The 16,027-nt window shown below is 48.1% G+C and overlaps 8 protein-coding genes across 8 annotated transcripts; 4 read left to right on the top strand and 4 right to left on the bottom strand.

Moving 5' to 3' along the window:
* Window positions 1-1,323: 1,323 nt before the first annotated feature.
* On the top strand, window positions 1,324-3,810 carry EPL1 (Epl1p; the record flags this gene model as incomplete). The annotated part of the gene is made up of 1 exon (XM_076685850.1): window positions 1,324-3,810. One exon carries the CDS (start codon window positions 1,324-1,326, stop codon window positions 3,808-3,810), a length of 2,487 nt encoding a protein of 828 aa, XP_076539985.1.
* A 1,313-nt stretch (window positions 3,811-5,123) lies between these two features.
* On the top strand, window positions 5,124-6,149 carry TRVA0_029S01662 (uncharacterized protein; the record flags this gene model as incomplete). The annotated part of the gene is made up of 1 exon (XM_076685849.1): window positions 5,124-6,149. The coding sequence occupies one exon, from the start codon at window positions 5,124-5,126 to the stop codon at window positions 6,147-6,149; it is 1,026 nt and encodes a 341-aa protein (XP_076539984.1).
* A 503-nt stretch (window positions 6,150-6,652) lies between these two features.
* EMP24 (Emp24p) lies at window positions 6,653-7,258 on the bottom strand (the record flags this gene model as incomplete). Its single annotated transcript, XM_076685848.1, has 1 exon — window positions 6,653-7,258. One exon carries the CDS (start codon window positions 7,256-7,258, stop codon window positions 6,653-6,655), a length of 606 nt encoding a protein of 201 aa, XP_076539983.1.
* Window positions 7,259-8,777: 1,519 nt separating this feature from the next.
* On the bottom strand, window positions 8,778-9,260 carry RPS27B (40S ribosomal protein S27; the record flags this gene model as incomplete). The annotated part of the gene is made up of 2 exons (XM_076685847.1): window positions 8,778-9,023; window positions 9,258-9,260. 2 exons carry the CDS (start codon window positions 9,258-9,260, stop codon window positions 8,778-8,780), a joined length of 249 nt encoding a protein of 82 aa, XP_076539982.1.
* A 1,264-nt stretch (window positions 9,261-10,524) lies between these two features.
* On the top strand, window positions 10,525-12,018 carry MCH5 (MCT family MFS transporter; the record flags this gene model as incomplete). The annotated part of the gene is made up of 1 exon (XM_076685846.1): window positions 10,525-12,018. One exon carries the CDS (start codon window positions 10,525-10,527, stop codon window positions 12,016-12,018), a length of 1,494 nt encoding a protein of 497 aa, XP_076539981.1.
* Window positions 12,019-12,074: 56 nt separating this feature from the next.
* On the bottom strand, window positions 12,075-13,017 carry TRVA0_029S01574 (uncharacterized protein; the record flags this gene model as incomplete). Its single annotated transcript, XM_076685845.1, has 2 exons — window positions 12,075-12,811; window positions 12,861-13,017. 2 exons carry the CDS (start codon window positions 13,015-13,017, stop codon window positions 12,075-12,077), a joined length of 894 nt encoding a protein of 297 aa, XP_076539980.1.
* Window positions 13,018-13,483: 466 nt separating this feature from the next.
* Window positions 13,484-13,822, top strand: PET100 (Pet100p; the record flags this gene model as incomplete). Its single annotated transcript, XM_076685844.1, has 2 exons — window positions 13,484-13,531; window positions 13,580-13,822. 2 exons carry the CDS (start codon window positions 13,484-13,486, stop codon window positions 13,820-13,822), a joined length of 291 nt encoding a protein of 96 aa, XP_076539979.1.
* A 181-nt stretch (window positions 13,823-14,003) lies between these two features.
* Window positions 14,004-15,467, bottom strand: TRVA0_029S01530 (uncharacterized protein; the record flags this gene model as incomplete). The annotated part of the gene is made up of 1 exon (XM_076685843.1): window positions 14,004-15,467. One exon carries the CDS (start codon window positions 15,465-15,467, stop codon window positions 14,004-14,006), a length of 1,464 nt encoding a protein of 487 aa, XP_076539978.1.
* Between the last annotated feature and the right edge of the window lie 560 nt (window positions 15,468-16,027).

Here is a 16,027-nt window from a genome sequence, read left to right as displayed (position 1 = left end):
TTTTTCTCCCTCGATAGCAGGTGCTACTTCTACTGTATCTTTTTTTGTTTACAGAGATTAGTAACGAGGAATCGTGGTTCTCGGAGCCGGTTATGAATCAGCCTATTCTCTCTATCTACTCTAGCATGCTACGAACTTTTGTCAAGGCTTTTTTTTTTTTGAAAAGCTTCAGGCTTTTGGACCTATCATTTGCTCTGGATTGGCTTTGGCTTTGAGTCTCAAATACCCGTGCGGCTGCATTAATGGTTTTCATTGATAAGTAAGCCTGCGCGAGCGTTGGGAGATAGCAAAGGAAAATCAAAAAATGAAACAACCAGCTAAAGTATGGGGATGAAGGGGGGCACGTGGCAAATTGGACAACATTAGCTGTGGAGCACCATCCGTTCAAAAAAAAGTCTACCTTTTTTCCGCAGCAAGGTAACCATCAACCACTATATATCGAACTGGTTTCTTTCGATATAGACTACCGATTGAGCTCTTAGGTGGCCATTTTCGGGAATTTTTAGCGGGTGGCTGGTGTGTGGGCGGGCATGTTCTGAATATCGCGCGCGCACGCTCTATTGTTAAGAACGAACAAGAGGGAAAATTTTCTTTCAAAATTCCGCGCTGGGGTGAGCAGCCCATTTCCAACATCCAACAACAACGCCACCGAGGCTATTTTTGACCCATTTTCCCAGTTTTATAGAGAAAAACCGGTTGGTTTTCACTGGAAGTCGCTTGTCTGGATTTATTGTGACGCTCTGGAGCGACTTATATACCCAGATACGCCTATTTCACCGTGGTATTTGCCCTAGCCGGCTTTTGTTTGCCGCTTTTTAGGGAGAAAATTTGCCCACTTGACGCGCCACTTGACGGGTGCCTGGACAACCAAACCCAAAAACCCTCCCCCCTTTCCCCTCTCTCCCTTGTTTAGTGTGGGTGGACTTAATTAGTCAATTAAGTTACGCGAGTTAAGTACCCATCCCACACAAACCGCTTGTTTGCGACATAGCGACATAGCGACAATCGAGAGAGAGTCAACTACCCGGGGAGAGTAGGAATCGAAGCGGAGTAAACGAGAGTTGAAAGCAAAAAAAAAGAGAGTTTTCTGAATGTGCTTGGTTACGTGTCAGATCGACGCGATTGTCTAGATATCCAACCAATCACTCTCTTTTTTTGCAGCCTTCATTGAGCGCTAAGGGAATTTTTTTCAATCTCTCTCTCTCTCTTATTATCGCTACGTTCTGCTAATTATTTATTTTCGACTTTATTTATTTTTATACCCCTCGTCTCTCCTCTCGACCCTCCTTATCCCACCCCTTATTTATTAAAGTTCGACATATCATGGCTAAAGCTGTCAGTTCGGCTTCGGCAAGATTTCGTCAACGTAAGATCAGCGTCAAACAGAAACTTCAAATATTCTACCAGTCAGAGATACCCGATATCGAAGATGAACAGCAGCGTGAACTTCAACAGATTGAAACTGGTGTCGAAAAAGGCGAGGAGGAAGAACACCATCTCCAGGCTGCAATTAATGCGTCCAACGCAGCGACTGCTGGCGCAAAGGTAGAACAGGTGTACATTCCCACGCCCGACGCGTCTAAGAAATGGAGCAGTTCCGACTATGACAAGTACTATCCACGCAACTTCGTCGAGCCGACGACATACATTCGGTTCTCGGCAACGGTCGAGGATACGTCGGGATGCCCTTATAACATGGACGAGGAAGATGAGAAGTTTCTGACTGAGTACAACAAGTCCAAATCGGGCGACCAAGTGTGCTCAGAAGACGAGTTCGAGCTTGTGTGCCACAAATTTGAGGCAATGATTGAGGATAGCCAGCCGTTTATTACCATGGATCCCTCTCAGCTCATGTCGTACGAGGATATGGCTGATAAGATCGTTGAACAGATTGTTGACGCGGAGAAGGATCCTTCAAATCCCGAGTTTCTGCTGTCACGCGTGTCTACGCCGCTCTATTTGTCTAGTGTGACTAACGCTAGCTTGCAAAATAACCAGTCAAAGACCAAGAGATCCGCCGTTGAGTCGTTTAAAAAGTTCTCCAAGGACTTATACGACCATTGGCGGACGCGAAAGCTCGAGCGTGACGGCAAGTCTATTTTCCCCATTCTCAAGTTTGAAGACGGCGAGAAGGACGACTCGGATCCATATGTCTGTTTCCGGCGACGAGAGCTGCGCCAGGTGCGAAAGACGCGGCGCGCAGACCAGCAGTCGTCGGAGCGGTTGTGGAAGCTCAAGGCTGAGATGGAACAGGCGCGTAAGCTCATGGAGATGGTTGTACAGCGAGAGCAGATGCGAAAGGATGCTCTCCAGCTGGAATGGGATATCTTTGAGGAGCGATGCAGCGTCAAGACTCTTAAGCGAAGCCTCGGCATCAAGGGCGACGATGAAGATCTTGTTGCGCACAAGCGAAAGAAGGTCGATGAACCGAGATTGTTTGAGAAGAAGACGCTCACCAGCGACAAGAAGAGCGTGGCTGCCGCAGCTTCGGCTCAGCCGGCTACTGCCCGGGCAGGTACTGGCAGTGCCAATGCCGTGGCGGCTGCAGTGGCTGCAGTTGGGGCGGCGAACGGCCAGCAAAAGCCCATCTCCAACGCGCCAATCCACCAGGTTCCGGCCACGGTGCGGCTTCCTGCGTCGAAGATTCCCGATATGGAGCTGCTTACGCTAGAGCAGGTGCTTCGCGACAAGGAGGTTGCTATCCGGGGCGCTGTAAAGAACAAGCTCAAATCACGGGCCCAGACGGACCGCGAGTGGGTCAATTACACGGACAATCCGTTTGTGCCGTACTGTGACTACTTTGACCCTGATGTTGAACAGCGCAACAACCTGCGGGTCATTGACCCTTCGCATGCAGCGTACTCTTCGATTGCTGCGCCGTACCCGCCGTCGAGCGATGTGCCATTGAAGCTGCCGCTTGCGGCGTCTCTTGGCTCTAGCTATTCGTCGCGGGTTGAGGCGAGTCCGACGGTTATTCGGACCAATGTAGATGCATCGACTGGCGATTTGACGGTTGTTTCGCGCATTGGCGAGAAGGACATGGCGCCAAGTGGCTCGTTCAACGTTCCACGGAGCTCCTCCATGTCGCTGCGGCGGCGATACGGCCGAGGCGGTAGAATCATGGTTGACCGGCGCGGGCTTGTGCGGCAGAACAAGGCGTGGCTTGAAGAAGCAGGCTCTTCGGAGGATGATGGCGGCGAGGCCGTGCGCATGAACCAGCTGTATGACCGGTACAAGTACGATTCTGACATGCATGGCGACAATATGGAGTTTAGCAGCAATGACCCGAGTAGGCTGAACGGAATTTCCAATGACACACAGGCGATCCGATTCGGCTCAATGCTGCTTTCCAAGAGCTATGACGGGTACCGTGAGGCGTACCAGCTTCGACAGCAGCATATTCTGCAACTCCAGCAGCGCATGCTTGCCCAACGCCAGTTGCAACAACAACAACAACAACAGCAGCAACAGCAGCAACAACAGCAGCAACAGGCTCAACAGCAGACACCGCAACCGGTACAGCAGCAGCAGCCTTCCAAGGTGCCCAAGAAGCAGGTTACTCCAAACAGACCCAACAGCGCGTCCAAAAATCTTACCCCCGCCACCAATGGCGATATTGTGACTAAGAATTTGAAACTGAACAATACGACATCTGCAACGACTACGACTACGACTACGACGACGAATAATACACCCAAACTCTCTACTGTAAATAGTGGGTCGAATTTCCCTCCCAGCGGCGGAGGAGGTGCCACTACCCCTGGCGGTATGAAGATGAGCGCCACCCCGCCCACGAGAGTGGAAGGCTGAAAACGAAAGTGAATAAAAAGGAATCCCTTGTAATGAATGATATGTGACCATTTACTCGTACCTTGCCTTAGTAGAATATTCGAGGGCCAGCCCTCGAGCTCCCGTTGCTGGGGGCCGCAGCCCCCAGACCCCCGCCTGCTCCTGTTACTGCGTAACAAACTCCCAACCAATGTGCGTAATAACGCGTAACAAACTTTCTAGTTACTGCTGCTTTTTCGAAGGCTAGCCTTTGCGGAGACCTTTCAATAGATCAGACATCTCCGCGAAGCGGAGTCCCAGGGGGGTTTGGGGGGACTGGTCCCCCCAAGAGTTATTAGGAAGGTGCATTCGAAGGTTCAATTGATTCTCGGCGTGTGCGTTGGGTGGTGGATTGTCCAAAGCATGACCACATGTAAGAATCAAAGCCGTTGAGCTTATATTAACAGCATACAAGAGGGTACGAGATATCTATACATGTACCGTGGTACCCAGGCGGTACCAATAATATGGTAATATCGAGACGTGATGTAACATTTTCAAAAAGTGAAACTACGCGTAACTGACATACTGATGTATTAAATTCGAGTGATAATTAAAAACCCGTTATGATGGTGATACAATGGACGAATAAAACGGAATGGTAGAATAAATGGAATGAGCATCGCTCGAAACATCGCACGAGGGCAATAGCTTTGTTCATGCCATGCTCACAACGTCTATGCAACCCGTGCATTGCATAGATCTGGTGTTTTATGCCCCCTTCGTAATTGGCGAGTGACCTACCCTACATATATCGGGGACTGCTGAATTTTACACAATTGGTAGCCTTTCCGTATACAAAATTCGTTTAGACTAAATAGGCACTTCAAATATGTAATATAACCATTCATGGAACTAGTAAATGATGTGTACGTAGATTATGATTACGATGATGCGGGCAAGGGTGGAGAGGCCTGAAACAGCGAAACGTTGAAACGAGACTCACAGTTTCATAATGAGGCCGCCGCACGCAGACTCGTTTTAGCTTTTAAAATAGCAGCAAGGCCACCGCAAAATTGTATCGGTTCACTTTCTATATAACCACCAAAGAAGAGCAAGACCCGCGAGAGCTAATAAACTTTTTTTTTTGGCTTATATTGGAGCCTATTATACCCCCCCTTTAAACTCTCAGTGTTAGTACGGTTAATATGTACTCTCCTCAGCCCACGCCGCGGGCGCCGAGTCCCAAAAAACCATGCCCCTGCGGTGTCTCTGGCCGAACCGTCGTGGTAGAGAGGAAAACGCACCCACTTACACGCGACTTTGCGAGGTCTTTGCTCCCCAAAAAGAGACAGATGAAGAGCCCCCGGGAGGAGGAGCAAAAGGAGAGCCAAGTGCCGTCTCGCCGCGTGAGACGCCGTCCCCCGAAGCTCGAGCTCGACGACGGTAAGGGGTCAGGTGAGGGATCGAGCACCTCGTCTTCGTTACGTACTCCGCTCGAAATCGCCAATGATATTGCCATCCAGTGCGTGTCGCCGGGCATTTCTACCTTTCTGGACGCCCAGACGCGGGACGCCGTCATCATGTCGCGCACAATTGAGGCCGAACAGCGCAAGCTCATTGCCCAGAGAGCTGGCGAACAGACGCCTATTGGCAAATCGGAAGGCCCCCAGAACCAGCAGAGACCGGGATCGGCTGGCGAGGTGCGTTCTGCCGGGTCTCTCAAGGGTTCTAGCAAACGCCAACCACCCCCTGCTATGCTGAATCTCGGGTCCCCCAGCTTCCAACGGGCCGACCGATCGCTTAGTATCAATTCTGCTCCATTATTGGCGCGTTTTGGGGCTGGGTGGCCCCAGAAAGGCCAACAGCAGCCTCCTCCGCGGTCGATTTCGAACCCCATTGCCAATTACCAGCGCACGACGATGATTACTACCGACGATTCTACTGGTGGAAACGAGGGGAGACCCACTACAACTACAATTTACGTGCGTAGAAAGCCAGACAGTACCCGGGGCGCCCAGTCTTCGGTGCCTAGCTTCCCGGGTCCCCGGCGGGCTACTACTGCCCAGCCAGTGTCTGCTGTAGAGGAAGCGGCCGAGGGAGACGATGAAGAGGAGGACGATGACAGAGACCCGGAGGACGCGGCGCTTTCCGATGCTGAAAAGGGAGACGACGACGATCCCGAGGCTAAGGCGATTGACGCCGAGGACGAGGTCAAGACACGGCTCAAGCGACGGCGAGTCGAAAAAGACCAAGACGAAAAAGAAGAAGCAGGGGACGGCGGCAATGACCCCAAGACTGCATCCAGTGACCGGGCCATTGCCAAAAAACGACGATTCCTGGAGCTGTGCTCTGAATTGTGGGACTTGATGAATGAATGACCTGCTTAATTTTGTTTTCTAGCATAGTAATTTTTGTTTTTTCTACACTACCATATTTATATATCTATTTATTGCCAAATCATTTGCTTCTTGACTGTTAATGGGGGGACCAGTCCCCCCAAACCCCCCTGGGGCTCCGCTTCGCGGAGTTCTTCTTGCCCTATGTACAATCCCTCCGCGAAGCGGAGCTACGGGGGTTTGGGGGCTGGCCCCCAAGTCAATTGGAGAGGAGGAGCGTTCATGGGGGGACCAGTCCCCCCAAACCCCCCTGGGGCTCCGCTTCGCGGAGATAATGAGTTGTAACGGGGATCGAGTTTGTTACGCCGTTATAAGTCATGGCGCCCAACTGAAGCCCCCGTAACGGGAAGGTTCTGTGTTGTAACGAGATTTAGTTGGGAGTTTGTTACGCTGTAACAAAAGAAGATCTTCTACGAAGCAGGGCTACGGAAAAGAATTGAAGGGAGTTGTAAAACAGGCTGAAATAGTATATATATAAATTACATTTAGACGGTAGTCTTGACCTCAAAGAAGCGCTTGAGGTAGTAGATCTGGAACATGGAGTTAACAGCAACCACCAAAAGCTGGAAGATGGACCACCACTTGACTCGCGAATTGGTAGATTCCGCAGTGTTTCGGTGGGTTCGCTCTCGAATGACAATGTAGCCCTGCTCGTTCTTGATGTCCTGCACCAGGCGGGCCAGCGTTCTAACCTCCGCGTCCAGCGAGTTTGGCGCAACATCCTCCGAGTCAATATACACAACACCGTGGATATGGAAGGTCACATCCTTGGTGCCCACCGAGGAGAACTCATTAGAGAAGCAGTACTCGTACCGGCCCGTGACCGCAATGTCAATGGACGCGTCACCATCGGCGACTCGCGACAGGCTGTATATTGGGTTCCGGTTAGGATCGTTGATCCAGAAGTCTACTTCCAACAGGTCCTTGGAATTGGGGTCTCGGTTGCCCACCTGGAACGACACGGCAAAGTTGTCGCCCTTCTTCATGTCTTCAAAGAAGCACTCCTTCTGGTATGGGTACAGCAGCTGGTTGTGTGCCGTCACCAGCGACCACAATGCTACGAAGCACGCCAGAACAAACGATCTATGCATTTCCGTTTATCCTTTTTATATCCTTTCCACTCGGAAGAGAGAGGTTGTGTATAATGTCGACGTGTGTGTCTGGGAATTTGATGTTGAAGTTGCACGCGTGTCTTCTTCTCCCAGCGGGAATGCGCGATCTATCACGTTCACCGGACATAACCCCGGATATCGAGCTCTACAAAATACCAGGTAGAATTACAATGGTTGGGTTTAATGATCTGACGACTCCGCAGAAGAAGATTGTGGGTTATATTGTGGCTTTGGTAGTTGTATCGATTGTGATTCTTGTTTCAATCAGGCTTACGCATAATAAACCTCCAGGCGAAATTCGGCTGAGAATGAAGCAACAGCCCGTGGACTAACTGTTGTATATTCAAGCGGGGGAATATGGGGGGATTTTGGTTAATTTGTGACAAATGACCTGTAATGTGTATTTATTTATTTAATATTATAAATTTGATGGTATCTACCCATGCGATCTATTATATTTTACTGTAGTTCAGGCAATGGGGTATGGCCAAACATTGGACATTACCGGAGTAAAAGAAATATCATTAACTGGCTATGACCGGGATGTAAGAATGAAATATCTACCATGTTTGTGGGTGTGCATAACAATTGATATGATACCTTAGTAATCTCTTAAGAGTTCTATACCCGATCGCCAAAAGAGGTTGAGACAAGAGCTATCCCTATGGAAATATCACCTTCTCACTCATTGAATAGCTCAATTGGAAACATCGCCTTCTCATTCATTGCATAGTTCAATTGGTTTTACCCAACTAGTAATAAGTAACAGTCAACCTTTAAAGGATTAACAGTATGCTAGATTAGGGAACAACTTCACACTGTGTGATGTTCCTTGCATACCCCAATACAGCCAGCACCACTGACATCATGAGGGTTGAAATTGAATCTATAATAATTAATATGGGTAACTGGTACTAGAATGTGAATCCAAGAGACATTTCAATCAAGATCGTTATTGCTATACTAGCCTTCTACCTAGTAGGTAGTACCTATTGTCAGACTTTAGCGTAGTAAGAGCTACAGCCCTATCCTTCAACCCCTCTCGCGAGGAGCACCACTCAATGGCAAAACGTCATCCGAATCAACGAACAATAAACACTGTATTACACCAAGAAAAAGGCGAGCCATATTACTCCTCCTAGTGTAATAAAATCACATACCAAGTCATATAGAGTACCAGGTGTAGTAGCAATGAATAAACCAGGCACAACCTATCGCAGTAGTATGTCTAAATCACCCAAAGAGTTATGTACCATGGTAAATCAGAACTATGGTGGTAGATTAATCAGTTATACCGGAATGTGAAATGGTAAATCAGAACTATGGTGGTAAATTAATCAGTTATACCGGAATGTGAAATCGAGAAAGATTCAAAACTACAATAGTGGTCTACAATGAAACGTATCAGGTCAAATTATATATATCAACATGATGGAGATAATAAAAAATTTTCAGGCGTTAGGTTTTGAGAGGCATAAAATAGTTTTCCAAGAGTTACTTATTTTCGTCGGAAAGAAGAGCCCTCAGTGAGCTTGGCCTTACCACCGGTTGGCTGGCAGAGGACGGTGGCGCAGGAGCCGCAGGTGACAACGGTCTGGGCGTGGGAGAAGACGGTGGTGATGTTGAGGCAGCCTGGGCACTTAACGTCCATGAAGAAGGATCGTGGGGAGGCAACGAGCTGCTTCAGCTTGTGCTTTCGAGCCTCGGCCTGGGCAGATGGGTGAAGAAGATCTTGAGCGAGAACCTATCCTTGTTAGCATACCATTCCACCACAAAATGAAATTTGGAGAGGGACCCTCCCCATTCTCATTCAAAAAAGCGACAAATGTGCACATCTACAATGATCATGATCATGATTCGTTGGTAAATATCAACTACAAAGTCCACCCCCAGAATCAGGGAGGCCTCTAACGCTGAATCGCCAATTTACTCCGTCGCTCGATCGTAGATTCAGCACTCCGCTATACACTGAACATACCATTTTTTTAGATTTTTAAGTCTAGTCGTAACTTCGTCACACCAAGTGGGATTGTGGGAAAAGAGGTTTTGTGGATGCGAAGTGGAAAAAGATTTTCTGACCCTCCGCAGGTCCGTGCTCAGAGGTCACAGAGGATCTGGGTGGGTACGCGTACATCTGGGTCTGGAAAATTTCGTGTTTTGTTGCCATCGCCGAGACAACGGCACAGGGTGTGTTCTCCCAATCGGGAAAGTGCTTGTGACTGCTTTTCAAGGTTATGTTAGTTATGTAACTGTCCTGCCGACACCACCGATGCGAAGAGTTAGGAACTATGGCAGCGAGTAATTGGGGGGGGACCAGTCCCCCCAAACCCCCCTGTAGCTCCACTTCGTGGAGAGAGGAGCCTGAGTTAATGGAATTGATGGACTGGGCTTACGGGGGGTATATACCGTGAGTTGCTGGTATAGTGGTGGTTTGGTGGACGGTGCTCGCGCGCGCAGAACATGTAAATAAGCCGCACCGCCAAGCTTTACCCGCCGTTTCACTTGACAGTGTAGTTAATCTACCGGTACTAGTACAACTCGAGATCTGTATGGACTAAGCAAACATATGCTCAAGAAGATGATAAGCGGGATTTAGGGCCCTAAGTACTAGTAATAAGTCCGATGTACTATATATACACAATGTACGCTACAGCACACGTGGTATTGCGTTGGGCGGGAAATTAATTCCAGCCCCCGGTATTAAATGGATCTACAAGCCGCACGCGGCTATTGTAAGACACGCTTGCACTAAGATTTTCACGTCAACATGCAAGCGTAACATGCAAGCGGCCAGCCTCTCTTCCATCAAATATCGCTAATAATATTCTTCATCATATTGCCAATCTTATATTACCTAGTCATTGTTAATGAGCGATCTGGTGGAAACGGTTACCGTAAAAACCCCACCCTACTGCATGAGATTAAGGCAAGGCTTCTAAATACAGTCGGCTATACGCTAACGCGGGGTGGTGCATGCGAGCGGACTTCTAATTCCACACGCATCGGATGCGTTTCCCTATACTGTACTTGAATATTAACCTTTTGGTGGTGTGATCAACCGACCTGTTCATGCTTGACAGTTGGCCGAAAAGCACTACTTTCGGCGAAGATGGGGTCGCAGAACGGCTTATCGCTAAAATAGTCATGTCTGGTAAAAAAAATTTAGCCAGGGGCATATATAAAAAAGCAGTTAACTCGCGCTTTACGAAAGACAGTTATATTGGAGTATCAGTGGATATATATATATGGCGAAAGAAACGGCTTGCCAGGATTTTATATCGCTTGATTCCAAAAAGATCGATAACCTGGAGGAAGGCGCGGTAGACTCTGATGCCACCATTCTCGCCAGTGATGTGAACCTCCACTTGAGAAAGGACAAGAAGACCGTCCAGTTTGACGAACCATTAGAACTAAAAAAGGTCGTGAGCGTAGTTAACCCGAACGGCGGATATACCGAAACTACTCGTCCTGTTCTTGAAAGAGACAATTCAAACTTCAGCGCAATTGCAAGCGAGGACGATGAAGAGGAATCCAGTCATCCCGATGGGGGATGGATGGCATGGCGTGTCGTGCTCGGTAGCTTCTTTGGCCTGACTGCTGTATTCGGCATTATGAACTCCTTAGGAGCTCTTCAAGCGTACATCGGGGAGAACCAATTGAGCAATCTCTCCTCATCCAAGGTCTCGTGGATCTTTTCTATTTATTCCTTCATTTGCTTTTTCTTTTGCAATGTTTCCGGCCAGCTGTTTGACTCTTACGGACCGTACCATCTTATGGCCGTTGGCAGCATTCTCCACGTATTCTCGCTTTTCATGATGAGCTTGTGCACCGAGTTTTACCAGTTCGTTCTCGCCTTTGGTATTGGCGCCGGGTTTGGCGCTTCTCTATGTATGACCCCCCTCGTTGCCATTGTCGGTCACTGGTTCAATCGCAACAGAGGGTCTGCCACTGGTGCCGCAAGCATTGGTGGTTCTTTTGGCGGACTTGTTTTCCCCGTCATGCTGCGGAGCCTCTACTCTAAAGTCGGCTTTGGGTGGGCAATCCGTTGCCTTGCATTCATCTCTATGACGGCGCTTATCCTGTCAATGCTCTTGATCCGGCCGCGACTGGCGCGAAAGCGCTTCAAGCTTAAGCCTGGAAACATTGTTGATTTGGGTACTTTTAGAGATAAGAGGTTCATCTACCTTCAACTCATGACTCTCACGGTAGAGGTGGCTCTGCTCAATGGTATCACTTTCCTGCCCTCTTTTTGCATTGCTCAGGGCATGTCCCAGACCAACTCCTACGTCATGCTTACCATTGTCAGTGCAATGGGTATACCCGGACGGTATATTGCTGGAGTTGCCGCTGATAAGTATGGTAGATACAACACCATGACGGCGTTTTTACTACTGGCATTCTTGAGTATTTTCGTCGTCTGGCTACCATTCGGTAGCAAATATGCCGCCATGATGGTATTTTCCGTCGTCTATGGCTTTGCAGCCGGTACAGTCATGTCGCTCACCCCAGTCTGCGTGGGGCAGATTTGCAAGACTGAAGACTACGGTAAACGGTATGGCACGGTATATACCATTTGCGGCTTTGCTCCTCTCTTTGGCATTCCACTGTCGGGGTTGCTAATTCGGGGCACCAATTATAATGGCCTTGTAGTCGTGTGTGGCGCTTTATACTTTACTGCATTCGCATTCATCCTGGCAACGAGATACTGCTGCGTTGGATGGAAGCTGGTGAAATTCTAACAGTTCCCACACCTAACCGCAAATGATTCTTCTATAACTTAGTACACATTAATAGCTTATTTATTATTCTTATTAAATTGCCGAGTGGCTTTCAACATTCGCTCAAGACACTTCTTCGTCGATGCAGTGTTACTACCGTAGGTAATTGGCTCATCAAATATCTCTTGGTGTAGCTTGTTAGCAAAGTCCATAAAAATGTCCTCTTGGTCGAGAATTCGTGCCAGGGCCGGAATGAACACCTCCAGCCTGTCCAGCGGGACGTTGAGAAGAAGAACCGTGTTCTTAACGATATTCGCGAGCTGTGTGCTGTTTAGCCGATCGACCAAGTCGAGCCCCAGCCGGTCGTAGTCATGGGCTGAAACCTGACTACGATAATCGCCAGCGATTAGTTTCTCAGTTTGATTTACGCTTGAAGAACCTAGCCCCTCCGGCTTCGCTTTTTGACGGCGTTGAAGCTTTCGCATCTGATGGTTAAGGTTGGCGACTTGCTCTTGCAGTTCCTGTCGGTATATCTTTTCCTCTGACAGCTGTGACATCAATTGCTGCAGAGTACCGCTGACTTCGTCCTTCATTGTTGACATGTTGGAATAGAGCTTGGCCGAAGTCTCTGAAGGAATGGTTGAAATAGCCGACCATGCTTTCGAGCTTCGGCGTTTACTATTCTGATGGCTCAACCGCTTAAAGTCACCAGGCTTGCTTGCCAGAATCTGCTGGTAATTGAAACTGCGCCGTCTATACTCTTTCACAGAGCTGGCAGAGTTTGGAAAGTTCGCCATTGTCATCTTCATGAATCCTGTACAAAAGGTCAGAACCATCCAAGTAAGAAACCTCGCTTAACTTACGATCGCCATAGTCTTCAACAGGGTTATCACTCTCTTCGTCTTCAATTTCTTCTGACCAGTAATGTGCAGCCAGTGCATAAGTATCTGATTCGATGGCACTTATGTCCAATCCATCTTCGTCTGGTACCTCGCGATCAGCCTCTACACCTGTTACCATAATAGAAGCATCAATAGCCGAAATTTTAGCAAATAATTTGCCGATTTGCTAGCTATTTTCAATACAGAGTGTGTACTGTTACAAAACATTAAAAACAAGCCGCTTGGCAAGCGGCTTTCGGTCAAAAATTTACCTTTCGCTACAAACTCTGTTTTCTACAGCTAACAGTCACAGCAATTACACCATCAATGCGATCAAAGCTGCGAGCTAAGGGGGACATCTCACTACCGGCAAACGTATCCTTATACACTGGCTTTGTGAGGGCCCATATATTTAGAGTCTTATATACTTAAAAGACCAGTATCTATACAATCTCAGCTACTTTTAGCATTTTATCTTTTTTTTTATCTGTATTTTACAGGTATATGCTAGTGACTTCCCTAACCTGGTACAGTTGTACCGGCATATTTAGGTGATCATCCCAAATTTTGATATCGGACCACCAATAACATAAAGATCCTCTATAATGTTTGGCAGGTTCAAGCTCACGGGGGCCAACCTCGAGATTTTCAGGGTAAGATATTATCGGATAGGACGATATCTCTTTGCTAACCTCTGCTAGTTTGCATTTTATGTCTCTTTCCCTATCGGAGTCATGCTCTATGTGGGGTCTGATACCCACCGAAAGCTGAATATCGAGAACTTCTGGCCAGATCCCAACCGACTCAACTACCCTCCAAAGGATCCTGTAGAGATCAAGGCCGAACTTGAGCGGATGCGACAAGAGCGACTCCTCAAGCGACAGCGGCTAGAAGAGAAGGCCCGAGCGCTTGAGGCATCGTCATCTGAGCAGGTTGATAGCTAATCTGTTTTTGATTCCATCTACTGAGGCATTTTTTGTCCAACTATATGTTGGATGTTTTGGTTAGACTAAGGCTTTGAATGATGTGGCTAAAAGATTCATGTTCGAAGGACCCGATTTAAAGTATTTGTGTTATGTAAATAGGTATACCGCTAATGATTGAAAAAACTCTCCATTGTTATGTTTAAAACGGGACAATCTTTGGCTTGTTGTCGTTATATTTGCCAGTACCATCCTTGTATCCATAACCTGGGTGCTGGACGTTATGAGGACGATGGACATCAGTCTCTGAACCGCCTGAACTAAGGGCACTTGGCAATGGCTTGTTAGGAATCACCGGCCCTGCGGCATGGAGAAGGCTATTAACTACCGGTTCCATCATAGTGTTGTCAAGAGCATTGTCATCTCGCTTTCCGTAACTCGGCTCTTGATCAGGTACGTTAGCCTGTTGCTCAACCTGGGACTTAGCATTGCTATTTTTTGCTTCATCAGCCAACTGAGACTGGTAGGTCTCTGCCTCAGCTTGACCAGAGGGGTTGCTGTTTGAAGCCATAGCGGGAGTGATACCAGCCGTAGCGACATCATTGGATGGGGACATCTCTACGTTTGTTTCCGTTGGAGAACTGGCTGATACGGCGGTAACGTATCCAGAACGCACTCCTGCACCAGAGGCTTGGGATGCATCCTGTCTACTGAAAGTCAGCAATGGCTGGACCTTGGGCAAAGCTTGAGACGGAATATTTCCAGCACTTTGCTGCTGAGCCTGCTCGTCTTTAACATGCTGAGCTTGTTCCGAATGCTGAGCCTGAATTTGCTTCAGCCACTCAGCCTGCTGTTGTAGCTGTCGGTCAATTTCCTCCTGCTGCTTTCGCTGCTGCTCTCGGATAATTTCAATGCCGGGAACCCGGAGTGTATCTGCCTGGACGGTGCCCGAATTTTCAGCCTGGTTTGATGGAACTGGAGGTAAAGTTTGCTCGGCATTGCCTGCAATAGAACCGTCAGCGGCTGTCGCGGTACCAGTAGCTAGGGGGATAGCAGTGTTTGCGTTACCAGCACCACTTCCTGCTGGAATAACGGCTGAATTCGTAGCCTGGTTCGCTGGTACTGAAGCTATAGTTTGCTCGACATTACCTGCATTAGAACCTCCAACAGCCGTCGGGATACCAGTAGTCAGGGTGATGGCTGTGTCACTTCCAGCTGAAATCGAGGCTGAATTTATGGCCTGGTTTGTTGGTACTGAAGCTAGAGTTTGCTCACCATTGCCCGCAACAGAACCACCAACAGCCGTCGGATTACCAGTGCCACTTTCAGCTGGAAATGGAGTAGCAGTAAGAAGAGGCATGGGCCTGATGTTCGTAGCAACTGCCTCGACGGTAGATACAGACGGATTCCTTGTCCTAATGGAAAAGGTTGATGGAACAATAATCCCTGGAGGATGTTGAATACCACTTGCACTACCTCCCATAGCAGAAGGACGTGCCCCGTTAGACAGCGGCAATGGGAGTGGCATCTTTGCTACCGGAAGGTGCTCCGAAGGGTTAACCTTGAACCCAGGATCGACTTGGTCCCCTGGAAGTAGACTTTGGCCCTGGACTGTTGCTACTAGGGCAGTTGCAATTGCAAGAAGAAGGGATTTTGATACTGCCATTTTTCACTCCTGTCACGGATAAAGTCGAGGCGCCATTTGATGACTACCTCTTATTTATATACACTTCAATTCATGATATTGCAAATCAATCGAATGACAATCGCCAAGCTACGAGTACTGGAATACCAAATGTTCATGTATGTGTCGAGTTCTGGGGCGGCCATGACCCACCAGTTAGTTAATGAAACATTAGGGTCTTGGAAATACAGTACAGGGATAACACCCAAGTTGAGCTTATACCTCCACAGTAGCAATTAAGTATACGAAAGAGAACCTGCGGGTTGTAAATAACGCCCAGATACAGCAAGTCCTAGACGTCTGTCAAATTGCTGTGCTCGGAAAGGCAGAACTTTTATTGCTACATGGAATACACACTACAATTACACACATGGAGGATTTATCGCAAACGCCGCCACAACCAGCTATTTCTGAGGTACTAGTAGGTTTGGCCATTTATCTCTAGATTTGGGCACTGAGATCACAATCCATCTGTAGCTATCCAGCCCACTTTACATAATATGGCTGTGATGTACGGTTTGAGTACCATTATAAGGTTTATT

The sequence above is a fragment of the Trichomonascus vanleenenianus genome, assembly GCF_965637985.1.
Source record: "Trichomonascus vanleenenianus strain CLIB 3782 genome assembly, contig: TRVA0_029S, whole genome shotgun sequence".
NCBI lineage: Eukaryota > Fungi > Ascomycota > Dipodascomycetes > Dipodascales > Trichomonascaceae > Blastobotrys > Blastobotrys vanleenenianus.
The sequence above is the reverse complement of the archived record's forward strand: the minus strand, read 5'-3'. Positions and strand labels throughout refer to the sequence as shown.